We start from the raw sequence: 18,560 nt of genomic DNA, 5'->3' as shown, positions 1-18,560 counted from the left end.
TGAGAAACAAGGGTAGATACTTCAGTGGGGAGTTGGATTCCTACCTGTTTTAAGCAATTTAGAAAGCTCTCATTCTCTGTTGTGAGCGGACACTGAATGAGCGTATGGTTTGCATCTCCTATATCTTGTCCAAATTCGCAATATGGTAGTGTAACGCACTCTCTCCATAGAGATGCACAGGTAGTGAGCAGTGCCCAGACCCTAGACGACATAACATGACAAAGATAAGTTCCAGTACCATGGTTTGAATGGGATTTCAGCTAAAGCGTTGTCATCTCATCGATGTTGTTTGGACTCTTCCCAATGTTTGTCCCAGATTGATATATGTATACATTTTAATGAGGAGATTAAGTCCATTTTCAAGAACCACTTTAACGCTCTTCATTTGCCAAACTATCCTCTCTCTTATTTTATTGTATTCTTGTGTACCCGGGAAATCCATACCAGAGTGATTGTAAAAGTAGAAACGGAGCAAATTCTATCTATAAAAAAAAACAACATTTGTGTATGCTTTTAAGGTATTATGCCCCAAGAATCAATTAAAGTTCAGGCCTGTTACATTACAATTTTATTACAGGCATTGATGCAGCAGCCATTATCAAGGTGATGTTATATTTAAAAAAAATACTTTTTTTTATCAGCCATCTCTCCACTGCTAGATGTAGGCCTCTTCTATTTTTTTTATCAGACTTCTTTCGTTTGAGCTTTTTCGATCCACTCACCTGCAGCGGAGACAATGTCATCCACTCATCTTTTTTGGAGCTGGCCTATTCCTTTTTTCATATCCCACGGTCCTTACTGAAAATCTCTGGATGCCAATATAATAAAAGTTGCAAATCAAAATTAAAAAAAACTGAAAACATAAAATGGTTGAAACAGTATTTTGAAAATTTTACATAAAATAACAACTATTATTCTAATTTTTTATCATACGAAAATATTGAAATTTTACGTCCATCTTCATTAATACTTACATATAATTACACTACTACATTTGTTGAAAATATTTTGTTTTTTGTCATATATGTACCATTTGTGGCTATTTATTTCATTTTTATTTTGAGAAGGTAGATACTTTAGTTTTATATGGTACATTTGAGAAAGTAACTTTTTTTTTACTCTCAACATTTGCATTTCTACAGAAAACCCACTAGCCACGATCTTTCGTGTTCGGATATCTGTGCATTCGTGTGTTCGTGTTGTCGGTGTTGTTTTCTGTTTGCATACTAAGAAAAGAAAATTAAACGTAAAATTAATTGCTCTTTCTTAGTAATTTAGCAAACGATAAATAAATCTCAACGATCTTCTTAAAGTTTTACACGAAATAATATTAAGAAATTATCTCCTACGGGCTGAAATCGAGTGTATTTTGAAGAGTGACAGCTGCTGTTGTTTTTTATTATAGCGTGCTGTCCTTTTCCTTCGCATGGAAAAACTCAACATCCGCGCTCTTCGCGCTCTATTCTTTAAACTTAAACAATGTAGCGACACCGGAAATAAAAAGGTAAATGCTTTTCTCGGTATTTATATTTGTACAATGCATACTTAACGCGTCCGAGGGATCGTTAATATTTGTGTCTGGTCGCGGAGCATCAACGAGTCCCAGTGATACAAATCAAATACAAATTTTGAAGAGTATGAGGCGCTTGATAATCAATCTTGTGTTTACTCATGCAAAAATAACAGCTAACTTTTACTGACTTATACGCTGCACATTTTAACAATATAAAATCATTTTGGAAAATTTCCTTCCTATTACTATGTTGGCGAATCCAAAATTATGGTTTTTAAAGGACATGAATGTAGATCTGAGTGTGAAGTATTGGTAAATGGGGAAATTATGGAAGGGGTAGATGATTTAGTTTATTTTGGAAGTATGTTTTCTAAGGATGGAAATATTGATAATGGTAAAGAGAGTGAATGCCGGGAACAGAGTAAATGGTGTGCTAAATTCAATAAAAACTTATCAGCGAAAGCTAAACTGGCAGTACACAACTGAGTCCTGGTTCAACCTTTATGTATGGAAACGAAGCATGGAGTTGGCAAAAGAAGGACGGAAGCAGACTGAATTCAGTCGAAATGCGATCCCTCAGACGAATGTGTGGCAAAACGATGTATGATAGAAGTTCGAATGGTGAAATATGGAAATAATGCAAGGCGAAGATAAGCATGATCGATAAAATTATGAGAGGTGTGTTGAGATGGTTTGGTCATGTTGAACGAATGAGTGAGGTAAAACAATTTTATGAGACGAATGTAGTCGGAAAAAGGAGCAGAGCAGATAAAACCCAATTAAATAATTCCACACGCAGTGGAATCTCTTTAAATGAGTAATTCGCATAACAAGCAACAAAAAAAGCTAATCCCTTAACCTTTTAAACGCGTTAACTTTGTTCCTAAGAGACGCTCGTGCGCGGCTGTATTTCGCCGTTTTTTAAATGATTACTTTTATCATGTATTTAGTTATGAAACGATTTATTTTCCTAAACAAAAACGTTCAATGGGATTCAATGTGCCTTTTTGGTACTCTATAATACACGTGTGTCACATTATTCTTGAAATATATCGTAATATAAACAAATTAGATCGTAACATAAATAAATCAAAGCACGCATCGTGTGTCACTCTTACCCACTGGCGATGCGTAGCGTCGAGAGTGAGACAGATATAGGGCATGATTATGGGGCGGACTAATTACCGACCGCAAGAAAAATCAGGGATCTGTTGTTTTATTTATCCTTGTGATGTTACAAATTATTAGTCAGATATTTCAACAGATGTCATAAGGCCGAGGATTGACGTATTATTTTATCCAAAGTTCCACACCATGAAAAAATCCCTCCAAGTTGAACTGAGGTTCGAAACTTGGAGCAAAGTGAAAACACAAACGCTTATGTCAGCCGCGTATGGGGCATGTCTTGTAAAAACACATACGGTTATGCGAGCCGCGTGGATCCGGTTAACGAGCGACATTTTACATAACGAGTTACAGACAAAGGGCGAGCCCCCTTTTCACGACATTCACTTGTGAGCTGAGACTTCCGCGCTAGTCCAAACAAAAAATATTCGCTTAACAAGAAAGATTCTGGAACGAATTATGCTCGTTTTGAGAGGTTCCACTGTATATGTTATTTATACGTTATAAATATGTTATGAATACTGTTGAATATTAACCTGTAAGCAGGCGGGACGTATAAATACGTCAAACCTAAACAGTAGCGGGTACGGGTAGGACATATCGCTCACTCCTTTCAACGTCATATATCAAAAATTGTAAATTTTCAGTTGTGCATGTTTTCAGAATGCCCAGAAAATGTACTATATCCCAGCAGAAGCGGCATATTTTTAACTTAATATTTACCCGCTACAAGGCAGAAAGTGTTTTTTTTTGCATTTTGAAGAAAAGGTATTGTTTAATTATTATTTTAAATGTACTAAATATTTTTCAAATGGAGAAAAAACATTCAGGTTTTACCTAAAAAGATCTGTTGCACAAAAAAGTTCAGTAAGTGGCTTGATATTTATTTTTAATACATTTTATTATATTCTTAAAACTTAAACGATCTCCTGAAAAATCAAGTGTTTTGATAAATGACGTTGTTGAAAGGAGTGAGCGATGTGTTATGAATACTGTTGTTAATATGTTATGAATACTTATTTATGCTAAGAGAGAAAAGAGAGAAGAAGGAAAAATTTATGAGATATAATTGAATTATGATATGAATTGTTAATTATTTATTGATTTTAGGCTATCACCATGGGCCCAGAGGCGGAGTTACCCACTACTACAGTCCCCGATGTGGCCGTAGCGCCTGAAACCCCCTCGGAGTCCTGCAAGAGACTTCTACCAGCTTCTCTTTTCCTCCTGAGTTTCTTCTCCGTCATGATAGTCCTCTTGGTTTACATGGACACCACAGGTGAAAACAAATTTTGACAAAAAATATTTATTTTCATCAATTGATTCGGCAGTCACTTTGTGGCAAAGTCTATCCGTTTTTAATTTAAGTTTTCATTAAAAAAAATCCTCATCCACACCCGATGGTGCAAAGGGCACTGCATCATATAAACGCAGTGTTATCTTGATCGCTAACACATGAAGAAGGAAAGGTGATCAGCCCTCTGCTTCAGGTACCAGTCCAGGGTTATATTGAATAAATATTAAAATGAAAAAATCATTCACATTTATTTGACCCCCCCTGGGAATCAAACCCGGGACCTCCAGTACGGTAGCTGAGTGGCTGACCATTACACAACGGGGGTGGACAATTTATATTTTACTTGGTAAATACCACTATTTCTTAAAATCCATTGTGACACGCGTTTCAATGCAATTTTCAAACACCGTTTGTGAAACTTAGCCTTAATTTTAGAGTTGTGTCCTTGGATGATCACAAATATAACAACAATAATTTAGAAACAATATAAATTCACAAATATATAAATAATAATAAACCCTGCTGTCCAGGATATCAATTGAATATTAAAGTGAAAAAATATCAAATTTATATTAATTCATTTTTAATTAATGTTTTACTTAGTATTTTTCGTAATACGAAAAGCCATAAACCGCAACTAAAACAATAGAAATTCTTAAAAATATAAATAATAATAAACCCATAATTAACAATATGACAATGATTAAAGTCTCCCCCTATTGTCTACGTTCCCACTGATGAAAATGAAATAATATTAAATAAATATACATAAGGAACAGCTCTTACCCCTTCTTCCTTCAAATGAAAATATGTAAATCCATTTTGCATTTATCAATGAAAATGTCAAAATTGTATTATATTTTTCCGATGGCCAAAAAATTGGTCTCCACTTATGAGTAAATATCGGTTCCGTATTGTAAAATGTGAATGCTTTTCTGCGCCACAGCGATGCGTCAGCAGCAGTTCCGCCTGAACATGTCCCGCGAGTACGAGCTGTCGGGCGTGGCGCAGGACGCGGCCCTGCTGGTGGAGTACATCCGCGGCTGGCAGCTCAAGTCCTGCGCCTCCCCCTTCCCGCCGCACGCGCCTCCGCGCGCCGCGCCCGCCGCCCCCGCGCCCCCCGCGCAGCCCACGCAGACCGAGAGCCTCGTGGCTCAGCTGCTCAACTACAAGGTGAGTAACTCATGGTGCTGGTTTGCCCGTGAATACCGCTTTATTCCTTTACCATGTACGGTGAAACCACTATCCATTGTTCCTCCAATAATTGTTTTCCCAGGTGTGCTGTTTATTTCTAAGAATCTGTGCCGAATGAACACATGTGTCAATCGGCGTTAAAAGTGCTTACATCCCTTAAGGGTACGTTATGACCATAGTGTATTCATCCGAAACCCCTATCTTCTCTGGGATGACTGCAATAAAAATATGCAGTAGATAATAACGAACAACATATGCTTAAACGGTTTAATTTTATAATATCGAACTACAACCTTAAATACCTCAATTACCCCAGTTCCTATTCGTATGCAAGCGAAAGCCAAAAACCTCAGACAAAACCATCATGTTGGATCATGGAATGGCGGCTAAATTGGATAAAGCGAAGTCCTGTTTGAACTGTGCTAGTCTGGAAATTAGAAGGTGCAACAAGCTGCTTCTCAGCGGGACCATCGTTCAGGGTGGCGTCCTGCCCAACACTTTGACCATTCTCCAGCCCATAAGGATCAAGAGGAGGCGTTATACTTTGATTGCTCATACTTTCCCCGCTCCAGACACAGCCCACTTAACATCCTGAGACCAATTGACAACGTTTTATTATATTTATTTTTTGTGTATTATTATAATCATCATTTTATTATTATTATTATTATTATCCTTTTTTATAAGCGCTCTAGAAGTAGTATTTTACGAAAATGGCCCTAAACAAATTATCCAAATTTTTATTATATTTTTCTTATTCTTTCTGGAAATAATTCAAATTTCAATCTTTCTTTTTAAAAAATTGGACATACCACGCTAAATGAGGGACACTTGTGTCTCATCACATTCACAAGTAGAGTTTTGTCTAATTTTAAGATGAAAGAGGTTGGGTTAGATTACATGGAGCTCCTCTTGTGTAACTGACCGAATGTTTGCTTTGTGTTCCAGCGCAACGGGATGTTTGTGGAGGCGGGGGCGTACGGCGCGCACGGTGGCGGCGGGTCCCGCACGGAGTGGCTGGAGGAGGCCCTCGGGTGGCGCGGGCTGCTGCTGACCCCCGACGCCCGCGACTACTTCCGCCTGCGCGCACGCCGCACCAGCGCCGCCACGCAGGCCATGCACGCCTGCCTGAGCACCTCCACCCATCCCAAGGAGGTGACCTACACTCTTACTCTCGCTTATAATATTTTTTTCTTGTAACTTTTTTTTACGCTTGGATGGCTTGACTCTGGCCAATGTCTGTACCCGACAGATTCTCCAGTTCTTTGGAACGTTGCGCGTGGCAACGTGGATAGCCTGGAACGACTAGTTGTGATCGGTAGCCTAGAGGGAAAGAGAGGGAGTGGAAGATCCCCCACACGATGGACCGATCAAATTAAGGCAGCAGCAGGCACCTCAGTGGTTGGAGGGTTACGTGCAGCAACGTCAAGGGATAACTGGAGAAGAGTCATTGCTTCTGCAAGGGTCACAACCCTCAGCAATGAGGAATAAGACGGAAAAGAAAAAAGAAAAAGAACTTTTTTTCTTTAATCTTTCCCTCCCGGTGATATGTATTTACTACAACTCGATTTAAAAAATCAGAATATTCATATAAAATATGATAGATAGGGCCTCGAAAATTCCTCCGTAGTATAATTATGTATTACACGAAAGTATTATAATATAAATTTATTCATTTGCTGCAACGGAAATAAATAATTTGTAAAAAAATCGGAGATAAAATCACAAATACATAAAAGTTTCCCAGTGTGTGTGTGTGCGTACCATCCTTTGCCTATACGCGCATGTCGTAGCGTGTAGATCGTCCTAATTGGCAGTCACGTCGCTATGCTAGCTATTACTTACGCTGTATTTTTTTTCTCGTTTTCAGATACTTACCAGAGCTAACATTACAAATTTTATTTCAACTATGGTCAATAAAAGCAACATTTAGGAATATTCACCTTTTTTCCGTTTTCAATTCACATTTTCATATGGGTTACAAAATGTATGTTGAATTGAATATTGTCTCTGGTTGCGCAGATCACGTACCAGGAAAGCTACATAACGCAGGAGACATACATAGCGCAGGAGGTACGCGTGCTGGCGCTGGGCCGGGCGGGCGAGGAGTTCAGCGCGCGCGTCAAGTGCTTCCCACTGTACTCCACGCTGCTGGCGGCCGGCACGCGCCGCGTGGATTTCCTGTCACTGGCCTGCGGAGGCTGCGAGCTCGCCGTCATGGCCTCCCTGCCACACCACCAGGTACGAAGTCCTCGGCTCTTTACAGGCGGATACTGTAGCTTATACTGAATACTAGTGGCATGCACAGAGAATTGATTAGGGCAGGTTGTAAGGTAAGCTGCTACTGCTACTACTTACTAGGGTAGGCAGTAGAGGTAGGTAGTAAGTAGTAGGTGTTTGCTGTGTTTTTTCATTTTTAACGTTTTCATTTTCATTTTTATGTCCGCCCCCATAGTGTAATGGTCAGGACGCTTGGCTACCATTCCGGAGGTCCTGGGTTCGATTCCCAGGGGGGGTCAAAGAAATATATGTGATGTTTTCACTCTAATATTTATTCAATTTCACTGTGGACTGGTACCTGAAGCGGAGGACTGATCACCTTTCCTTCATGTGTTAACGATCAAGATAACACTGCGTTTATATGGAGTGCCCTATGCACCATTGGGGTGTGGATAAGGGTTGAATATATCATTCTCCATAGGTTTCTAGTTAAAACCATAGTGCAATATGTGTGCCTATGTAACAGAAATAGTGCTTGTATAGATTTCATGTTGGTATCATTGTCTTGGAGTTTATTTCAGACTATTTATTGTGGCGATGTGCACATGTCGGGATATTTATAGGTTATCTGTATCTTAGTTTATCAACTTCGTAAGGTTATTGAATGAAATAAACAAAATGACAAGTGAGTTATAGTCATAATAATATTAAAAATAAGTAGTGTAATATGTGACCTCATATTTTCAAGAATAAATGCTTTTATTTATACTTTATAAAACATGGTCTTTGTTGCTAACTACCAGGCACACAACGTGTATTTTTAATTTTGTTGAGGGATAAATATTGTATCAATCTGTGTGCACAATTTTAAGTCAATTTTCAGTTGCTGTATACACTTATTTGTAAATAATTTCTAGAAATAAAAATGTGTTAAGTAAAATATTTTTTATTCTGTCCTCAAAAGGTTAAGAGATTGATTGTGCAGAGGAATTGTCTTTCAAACTGGCGCCAAGTATTAAATGTGATGTTAAAGTTATTTTTTGTTTGATTTCAGGTCCACATCTCGGTTGTGGAGATAGTAAACAAGCAAACTCCCGAATTGGATGCTCTCATGAAGGCCAAGGGCTACAACATGGCTACCAAGACTCCCACTAGCGTTATATACGCCATGCACAACATCCCAACTCTCAAGATTTAGCCATATATCCGATCATACTAGAAATAATCACTCAGAATCTCATTACTCGATAAATATAACCATTGTTGGGTAATATATCCAAAATAAAACAAGGTTTGTTGGATTGAATTCTACATTTATTTATGTATATGTTAAATCGTGACACGTTTCGTCTTTTCCTTTCATTTTTCGTTTCGTCTTAGGACATTATCAAACACTCAAACATGTGTGCAACAAACCTTGTTTTATTTTGGATATATTACCCAACAATTCAATATGGAATTCTACCAACTGTCTGCAGTTACAATAAATAAATATAACCATGGCTTTTTTCCATGTAACGCGGTTAAACGGCGTTCCAGCACCTTTTTTTACACATTTTTTTTTTGTAATTTTCAAAATCAATTAGACCAAACAATGTTTGTGCTTACGTAATTACAATCAATTACGTAAGTACAAACAAGTAAAAAGCTTTGTCTCGCAATTGACGTAAAAGTATCTTCTCTGGCACAGGAATATCCACTTAATCAGCCGTGTTGTAAGAAGCGCGGGAGGGATGAGTGGGCGTTCGGATTACAGAGATGTTTGGATTAGCGGGTGTTCGGATTATAGAGGTCCTGCTCTATATGGAAATTAAATAGATTTTTATATGGTTATACAAATAATCCTTATTTGATATCGCAGCTTGATATATATTGTTGAAAATATAAAAAGTATAATCAAAGTTAAAAGAAAAAGCATCAACACAAAATTCATGCACAAGATAATACAAAATTTAAATTTCTTTGAAGTCTCGCTCCTATCAATTTCAAATGAATGAGCTTTTACTATATACATATGTTTATATATATATATATATATATATATATATATATATATATATATATATATATATATATATATATATATATATATTCAGCTATCCACAACAGAGTAAAAAAATCACGCACCCTTTGGTTACATATGGTGTGCATTGTTTTGAGCTCAATGCAGAGTGTGATAGCTTAAATAAGCAGAGAGAAAAGACATATTTGTTTATATTAATTTGTGACCTATAAGTATGAAATTGGTTATTATAAATTTAAAGATAAAAATATTATAACACTCTCTTTGTAATATAATCCAAAAAATTTAATTTTTCTATCAAACTTTTGAATTTTTTTTCAACTTAATGTTACTTTTCAATCAAATTGTTTTAAATCTATAGCAGGCTGTCGATTTACAGGATTGAATCAAACGGGATGTGAACTTTTTCAGAGTTTTTTTCAACTTTTTCTTTTTCTTTGTTTTTCAAAAATAAAAATCTAATAAAAATAATAAAAAACAAAAATATTCCATGGCTTTGTGGTCAAACGCGTGATCCAGTGCATGAACAATTATTGTCATGTCATTTAAAAGAAAAAAACTGCTATTTTACATTTTTATAATCATTTTGTGATACAGTTTGTTTTTCAGGCAGAATAAAACAATATTTTAATTTTTTTTTGACAATTTGCAATATCCTCGGGTTAACTGGAAAATTTATTCTCCATTCATCCAGGAAAACCGAGAGTCTGCTGTACTCCGTCATTATTTATAAATATAATTTTTCGCATTGTTTAAAATGAACGCTCTCTGCAAACAGTTAGTGATATTGTTAATTTAAAATGAATCCCTTTTTGTTAAGTATTAATTTATTATGTAAGGTTAAGAGTCATCGAGCAATAAATGTTTCAGAAAGACTAGTTTATTTACGGCGTTTACGAAATCTCGACTGATAATTGTCCCTAATTATGTGCATTTTAAAATCTCAATTATGTTTTGTATATGTTTAGTGAACATACCCTGTGTATTATTTATAAGATTGTAATTTTAGCTCAATTAAGTTATTATTAAGACAAATTGCTTCATTTTTTTAATAATTATATTGTCTACACATAATTATTATACTCATAACCAGGCCTTCTCACCATTACATTAATTCTACGAGCAATAAGCGCTCATATATAATTTTTTAATACATATAGACAGTAGTAACATTTTTCATACCCAAGAGTGGATAGGGCACCGCATCAAATCTATACAGTGTTGACTTGATTGTCAATTACATGAAGGAGTGATTTAGTCCTGTGTTTCAAGTGAAAATCAAAATTTTCCTTAAAAAATTCATCCGGGTACAATAAACAAAAGCGCTAATAACTACACTAAGAGTTTAATTTTATCAAAATTATTTACATATTTTTTTTGTTATTTAATGTCCATTTTCATTCAATTCAATGAAATAAAGTATGTTATTTGAATTTAACTTTTAATTATTAATTTTTATATAATTTTTTTCTATATCTAAACATTCCAAATCGTTAAAAATGTAACGTGTTAAAAATAAATAAAATATAATCAATTTAATTTCTAATTTGTCGCCAATATCTTTTGTGGTAATCATATTATTATCATTATTATTATTTATTTATAAATCTCAATATTTCATAATGATTATTATTATTATTATTATATTTAATTTTAATTAATAAATCTGATCAAATAATTATTTTTAAATAATTTGAACTGAAATTTCTTATGTTATACATGCATATTATATATGTAGATGAAATATTATTATGTGCCTTATTTAATATACCGAAGAATATAATTGTATAAATTTGGTACGCATTTTCAAGATTATGGATAAAATATGTATTGCTGTAAAATAATGAATTGTATATGCAGGAAAAAAATACAAAATCATATTTAAAAAAAATAGATGTATGTATTTGTATTCTTATATGTACAAATATTTCAATCCAATATTATTTTAAACTAAACCTAAGCGGCTTGTGATTGAAAATAGGAATCACGTTGTGGTAATTCTTTGGGAATCGAACCAGGGACCTCCAGCATTGTAGCCAAACGCAGTAACCACTACACTATGGAGGTAGACAAAATTAAATGCTATATTTAAAAAAAACAGGCATTTTTTCTATTACCTCTGTTTAATAAAAAAATATATATATAATTGACGTACATACATAAAACGTCTGTTTTGTATTTAAATAATAAATTTGAATGTCGCAATTATTTTTGACAAATATCCTTTTTTTATGTAATTTAAAAAAATATTGAATGAAAAAATATTAACAATATGTGATCAAAGTGCCTGAAAATTTTTGAATCTTTGCCTGGATAATACATCAATAAGCTCGTTTATTACCTAATTGTGTATGTGAGTCAATATTTATTTATCATATTGACAATTACTTTGCAGAATTTCATTATCTACTATTGTTAAAATAACTCAAAACATAATTTATGAGAACAGATTTTCGTGACAGTCGTTTGACCCTGTAACGATATTGTCAATCTGCGTTGGAAAAAAAACATTCTGACATACATATATATATATATATAAATAAATCTGATGTATTCTGAAGAAATATCTGACGAAACAGCTGTCACAAAACATTAGTAAATAAATTGTGTTTGGGTTAATTTAATGAGAATATTATGTCTAAAAAAAATACAAACAATGTATGTGTAAAAAATATATATTTGAATAAACATATTTTTCCTTAATTTTGCAATATACAAATGTAAACTGACATTGTTCATAGTCATAGCAGATACATATTATATTTAACTTATGCTTTGTAAACACCACTTCATATGAATAAATCGAATGTTTTAGCTTAAATGTAAGTTTTTCAATTCCACAAATCGCTCACTCCTTTCAAGAATGTCATAAATAAAAAATCGTCAACTTTCAGTTGTGCATGTTTTCGGAATGCCCAGAAAATGTACTATATCCCAGGAAAAGACATATTTTTAGCTTAATATTTACTCGCCACAGGACAGAAAGTGTTGTTTTTGCATTTTGAAGAAAAGGTATTGTTTAATTTAAAAAATATATATTAGTTATTTTTCAAATGGCGAAAAAACCTCTAGGTTTAATCTAAAAAGATTTGTTGCACAGTTAAAAGTTATTTAATAAGTGGCTTGATATTTATTTTTGATAAATTGTATTATATTTTTAAACTTTAAAAACATTCTCCTGAAAAATCACGTTTTTTGATTTATGACGTTCTTGAAAGGAGTGAGCGAAATGTTTAATGATATTGAATAAATAAAAAAACGGGTCACATTGCATTTTATTTTATTTTATATGTGGTGGTATTTACAAAATATAAGCTGAATATAAAATGGATAGATTTTATCACGAAATAACTTTTCAATTAATGAAACCTTTTTTTTAAATTCACCAGGAAAACAAAAAGTAAAATTAAGAATTCAAATGCTCATTTTAATAATTATGATGTTCAATTACATTATACATACGGGTATTACTTGCGAAATATGGACTCTGCAACACAGGAGCTTAGTGTGTGACAACTAGAATATTTCATAAAATAAACAATAGTATTTAATGCGTAACTAAATTTTCTTATGAATATACGATCATGACATTTATGAAAACACAATAGGGAGTCCTTAGAATCCAAAAACAAATTTAATAATTATTATACACTTGTATCGACTGTTCCTAAAATTATTATTTGCTTGATTAGGTTGCAAGCAGTTAAATTATGAATTAATAAATGAAAAATTAAAATACAAACGCTTTTTTTTTCTTCCCAGAGTGTAATGTTTTCCCTGTTCAAAATATGTTAGTAAAACACTTGATCTTTTTTCTTATATCAATGCCTAAACACATTTATTACGGCATTAGTATATTTTTTTTACATTTTTACAAAAACCAAATGTAACTTTATTAGTATTTAACAATGGAATTCTCGTATCGACCTTAAGGGTGGGGACTAACTTTCGCATTTCGTCGTAACGTAACATTCGCGGCGAGCATCTGACATCCGATGGAGCATTCGGAACGCTGTACCATACGAATACTATACGAATGCTCGCATCGTAACCTGTTACGTTACAACGAAATGACTCTGGTCGGTCCCCGCCTTATTGCATAGATTTGGCAAAAAAAGGATGAAAGTAGACTGAATGCAGTCGAAATGCGATCCCTCAGAAGAAAATGCGGCAAAACGATGTATGATAGATATTTAGAAGTAGGAAAACTTGCATGATCAAGCACTTCAAATACTTGAAAGTGGACATGGAATAATCGTGAATGTGGAGGGGCGAAGAATGTTTGCAAGGACAGAGTAGTGTGGAATTCTATCCTTTCTGCATACCCCTGTCGAGAAGTGGCATGATGGTAAGTTGGTGAGTGTTTATTGGAAATTTAGATTTTTTTAAAGATTTTATGATTTTATTTTCCCAGTGATAAGCTTCGCTGTTAATTCTGATACCTCAACTGATGACCGTAACATGTAGTGTCCGTACGGAACCATCTCGGCTTTAAGTTCTGGAATTATTTCTTGCAACTCTCTGAACACCTTTCCCGGCACCCAACGGTCAAATTCTTCATACAAAATGTTCACCTTCCCAACGTTTGCCCTCAAGTTCTCAACATCGGACTCATTTATAGTTTTGAGCGTGTCTCGAAAGAGATGCGAGAATTTTTCAAAAGCGGATGGTTTTGATACCTGGAGCGTCGCTTCGACATTGTGAGGAGAAAATTTAAACAGTTGAAATATTCCCGATATCAGAAGCTTTCTCAAAGTGAACGGAATCAAGTTGAATATCATGATAAATGCAAATATTAACCAAGACACGTGTCTCACGTAGTTGTAATACAGCGTCCCGTTTGCGGTTTGGGCCATGTTTGCTATAGCGGGATAAAGCAGCGTAACGGAGACTATGTTCCTATTGAGGTGCGGTTGCTTGAGGAGTTCCATCGCCATCCAGCCCCCGAGTGAGTGTCCCACTAGATGTATCCTGCTATAAGGACCCGTCATATTCGTGAATAACTCGATCTTCTGAGTTAGTACTCCGCTTAAATTGAAGTAATCTTCCCTTCCTCTGAGAGGGCCGATGTCTACTCCATCAATTTCTTCTATTCCACCGTGTCCTGAAATTAAAGCAAATGTTTTCACTATTTTGTTTTATTTTACTTGTTCGGGAATTGTACAGCTTTACATTTAAAAAAGTATGTAATAAACAATAGTTACATTAACAATAATAAACATTACATTACATTAATAAAAATAGTTACATAATTAAATAATTAAAATGTAACTTTGTTTTAAAATTATTATAAATATTTTATCATAACGTAATTATAATGTCTACTGGTTTCGAAGCTAACCGCTTCTTTATTAACTGATTAATACAATTTTTTTTTTTTTTTTAGTATTAATCAGTCTTGATAAAGAAGCAGTTAGCTTCGAAACCGGTAGACATTATAATTAAGTTATAATAAAATATTTATAGTGATTTTAAAACAAAGTTACATTTTAATTATAAAATGGAAAATCACAAAGTTAGTGCTTCAAATATAAATTATAAAAATAGTTACATTAATAAAAATAAATTTAATTAAACAATTCCACATTTATGTTATAATAACTATTAAAAACATTAAGAGATAAAACAAAGGGTTTGGTATAAAAAATAGATTTAGCAGGAAGGAGAAGGAAAGGAGACGAATTAATGAGATCGGTTAAAGGATTTTTTTTAGGTAAGAAGATTTGATCATCTTTAATACCTAGATATAGTAAAAACTCATTAATTCAAACAACGTATGATAAGAATGTTGTATTTTTTAATTCTGGCCCCATCAAAGATTCTTTTTACATAACTTTTGGTAATTCGGAAAAATACAAAATTTACAAAAAAAAACATTTAAAATTTAAAATTAAATTATGAATTTTTTTGTCAAATTGACATATTTTTAAGGTTTTTTTCCCATTAAATTAATTGCTTTTCTTGACAACAAAATCCATATTACTTTGAAAACATTGCTGATCATCAATATGAAAAATGGGTGAATTTATAGTTAAAACATTTTTTGGATTTTAGTTTGTTAAATTCAGAATCAAGCTTTTACCGTTTTTCCAAACTCCATGCATTTTGTGAATTAAATACAGTATGTAAGTCCTCTACTTATGCGATTTCGACTTACAAGAATTCGAACTTACACGATTTTTTTAAATGATTTTCATTCTGATGTTTTATTTAGATAAAAACTATAGTGTTGATGGGATAGTGATAGAGAGAAACTGCACTGACACCCCCCCTCCCCCCTCCGCCTTTACTATCTACAGGATGAGATTGAGGACTAAGTAATAATTTAGACTTCTTCCTTTATTAGTTACATGTTTGTTGCGCCGGGCATTATTTCCACGTTTTCATTAAAAAAGTAAACAAGCCCTTTACTTTCTTAATGAAAACATGAAAAGAATCCCCGGCGACCCCTAAAGCCTTTAAAGGCAGGTAGGATACTTAGGATTGGGAAGGTTAATGTGAAAAACACTACACAAACACCCAGACCAATTGAAAAAAACTTTCATGAATTTATTTTGCAATTGGCGGGAATCGAACCTGCGATGCCTGATTTAGAGTCGACTGTCTACGATGTCAAACAAATGTAAATTTGATTCCCGAATTGATAATAAAAGAAGACGTGCCATAACAATAATACATATTATATTGTCATTATAATTAAGTACCTACTATATATTTAAATAAATCGCAAAAACATTTGAAACAAATTAATCACGTAAGTAATCACGACTGACTCGGCTGAGAATGTTTAGTTTCAACATTTAGTTTCCCTATTCGCGATTCTTCGTAACCCCGTCAATGATGAGTGATGACCGGCTTTAAATTACTATATTTGCGGAATGAATATGAATATAAAGCAAAAAGACGGAAACATATTTATATAATTACACTTACCTATAAGGATACATATATCGTTATCATCAACGAAACTTAAGATGTTCCTACCTGAGTGGTCTGTATAAGCACTCCCCCAGCTGAGAGAATGTACGTTAAAATCACCTAGTATGAAAAATGATTTGGGCAACAATTTTACTATATTATTCCAGCCAGACAGATCAAATGGGATGTTAGGGGGAATATATACTGAAATATAGGATACATTGTTTATACAGGCTGCAACAATTTTTTTTTTCAACCAACTCTGGCCCCGCTTATTCCCCTCCCTACAGATATCCATCTCATCCTGGCGAGCAGGAACCCAATTATCTACAAACTTTAGGTTATTTTTTTTTTAATTTAACGGATTTAATTTAAAGTTTAATAATACGTCTATCATATTTTATAATTAAGTAATATTAATTAATTAACTTGACATTGGCAAAAGCAATATACATATTTTTTATATGCAACGCCATTATATGTCAAAAACTTACCTATAACCCATACGGGAAGATTAGTAGACTTGTGAAGATGTTCTGCATACAATTTATAGAATTGAATAACGCCTCCTACACCAGGTAGAATGATAATTATCTCTTCCCATAAATTAGAACCTGTTTTAGGAAGCTCCCAACAGGCAATTCGTGTCAGAACCCCATTCAGTTCAACTATTTTAAAAGTACACTCCATTTTGCAATTCAAAACACTTCTAAATAACTCTGCATGAGATGTATTATTGAACACAAATGAATAAATATTTTCATATTTATTTCCTTATCATAATAATAATATGCTGTATCATGCTATACTTTCCAGTTTTATTTATGTTTTTTTATGTGACAATGAACTCTTTCAAACCAGATATGTTTCAGCCGCAGAAAAGATGTTTTTATTGTGATTTTATTAGTGCAACTCTTGGATCCACATAAATTACTTTCCAATAATAAATACGCTTCTTCTTTGAGGATTACAATCTTTATGATAATTGGATTCCTTCTTTCATAGTCAGTCTCTTCAACTCGGCGTACCTGCTACAATGCATGTTGGAGAATTTGGTCCATAATAATAATAATAATAATTAGGATAATTTGTATAGCGTCATTTCATAAAATACTACCTCAAGGGCGCTTATTTTATTTTATTTATTTATTGGAAAACCAACAGAATATTAAAAAAATTAACATAATATAATAAAATAAAAAAATAAAAATTCCAATTACAGGTTTTCACTTAAGTAATCTAAAAATAAAAATAAACTGTCATGTACATAAAAGTATATCTATAATATGTAATAAACTTACATTACATGTTTTTATCAAATAATAGAAATTTTCTTTATCAACTAGTCAAATAGACATCAACAATATTTCTCTTAAACGTATTAAAAGAAACATTATTGATGTCTATTTCATTAAGAATTACATTGCACATATCGCAGGTTCGATTTAAAAAATAATTTTGGTAGGACTTGGTGTGCATTTTAGGGATTTTAAATAAATTTTTGTTTCTGGTCTGTGCTCCCGAGACTCTAAAATTGATGAGTGATAAAAGCTCTGGGCAATCTACATAATTATTAAAAAATGTATACAGGAAAATAAGGTCAGCAGTGTTCCTATGTGTTACGAGCTTGGGTAAATTCATAAATTCATTGCTTATAAAGTAAAGACGTGGATAGTAATAATAATAATTATAGAATGATGATGATAACAATACACAAAAAATAAATATAATAAAATGTCGTCAATCGGTCTCGGGTTGAGTCTGGAGCGGGTAAAAATAAGACGACAAATTGTAACGCCTTGCTCTCGATCCTCATGGGCTTGAGAATGGCCAAGATGTTAGGCAGGACGCCTCCCTGAACGATGGTCACGCTGGAGAGCAGCTTGTTGAGCTCCTCGTCATTGTGGATGGCCAACTTCCAACTTCCAGACTAGCACAGTTCATGTAGGTTAAGCGGGGACGTCCTCTGCAGTTTGTGCCTTTGCACATGCCTCCCGCAATCGTAAGAAGCAGGCCTGAGTACACTTAACTCTGGAGTGTCGGGTTGTGGTCCCGTGGTTAGTGTTGCGGACTCTTAAGTCAGAGTTTCTCGGTTCGAACCCACTCTACCACAATTTGATACCTATTTCTAGTAATGAGCCGCTAAGGCTCACAGAAATAGTATGAAATTGAAATATTTGTGTATATAATAAAAACACAATTATTTCTTTTATAAAAAAAATATATATGTATATATTTTTTAATAAGGTTCATCTGAAAGGTGTTGATAA

At 33.7% G+C, this 18,560-nt stretch overlaps 2 protein-coding genes and 1 long non-coding RNA gene across 3 annotated transcripts; 2 read left to right on the top strand and 1 right to left on the bottom strand.

The window, feature by feature from the left end:
• The first annotated feature begins 1,161 nt into the window (after nucleotides 1–1,161).
• On the top strand, nucleotides 1,162–9,856 carry S (EGF receptor activation regulator Star). The gene is made up of 6 exons (XM_088274450.1): nucleotides 1,162–1,504; nucleotides 3,749–3,917; nucleotides 4,882–5,108; nucleotides 6,078–6,284; nucleotides 7,152–7,370; nucleotides 8,404–9,856. The coding sequence occupies exons 1-6, from the start codon at nucleotides 1,427–1,429 to the stop codon at nucleotides 8,545–8,547; spliced, it is 1,044 nt and encodes a 347-aa protein (XP_088130576.1). The 5' UTR covers nucleotides 1,162–1,426; the 3' UTR covers nucleotides 8,548–9,856.
• A 2,433-nt stretch (nucleotides 9,857–12,289) lies between these two features.
• LOC148312733 (uncharacterized) lies at nucleotides 12,290–12,636 on the top strand. The gene is made up of 2 exons (XR_015838910.1): nucleotides 12,290–12,428; nucleotides 12,591–12,636. It is a non-coding gene; the product is annotated as an uncharacterized LOC148312733 (long non-coding RNA).
• Nucleotides 12,636–17,032, bottom strand: LOC148312732 (lipid droplet-associated hydrolase-like). The gene is made up of 2 exons (XM_088274460.1): nucleotides 16,785–17,032; nucleotides 12,636–14,476 (listed from the first exon to the last, which is right to left on the bottom strand). The coding sequence occupies exons 1-2, from the start codon at nucleotides 16,978–16,980 to the stop codon at nucleotides 13,767–13,769; spliced, it is 906 nt and encodes a 301-aa protein (XP_088130586.1). The 5' UTR covers nucleotides 16,981–17,032; the 3' UTR covers nucleotides 12,636–13,766.
• Between the last annotated feature and the right edge of the window lie 1,528 nt (nucleotides 17,033–18,560).

Source organism: Brachycentrus maculatus, unplaced genomic scaffold, assembly GCF_059751285.1.
Source record: "Brachycentrus maculatus isolate JH-2025_06_01 unplaced genomic scaffold, ASM5975128v1 h1tg000034l, whole genome shotgun sequence".
NCBI lineage: Eukaryota > Metazoa > Arthropoda > Insecta > Trichoptera > Brachycentridae > Brachycentrus > Brachycentrus maculatus.
The sequence above is the reverse complement of the archived record's forward strand: the minus strand, read 5'-3'. Positions and strand labels throughout refer to the sequence as shown.

Excerpts from the sequence above, each read along its gene's own strand:
- LOC148312732 (XM_088274460.1), bottom strand. The coding sequence starts at position 16,980 with ATGGAGTGTACTTTTAAAATAGTTGAACTGAATGGGGTTCTGACACGA. Across the intron at positions 14,477-16,784 it reads TCTTCCCGTATGGGTTATAG|GACACGGTGGAATAGAAGAA; the intron begins GTAAGTTTTTGA and ends CTTTAATTTCAG.
- S (XM_088274450.1), top strand. The coding sequence starts at position 1,427 with ATGGAAAAACTCAACATCCGCGCTCTTCGCGCTCTATTCTTTAAACTT. Across the intron at positions 3,918-4,881 it reads GGTTTACATGGACACCACAG|CGATGCGTCAGCAGCAGTTC; the intron begins GTGAAAACAAAT and ends TCTGCGCCACAG. Across the intron at positions 7,371-8,403 it reads CCTCCCTGCCACACCACCAG|GTCCACATCTCGGTTGTGGA; the intron begins GTACGAAGTCCT and ends GTTTGATTTCAG.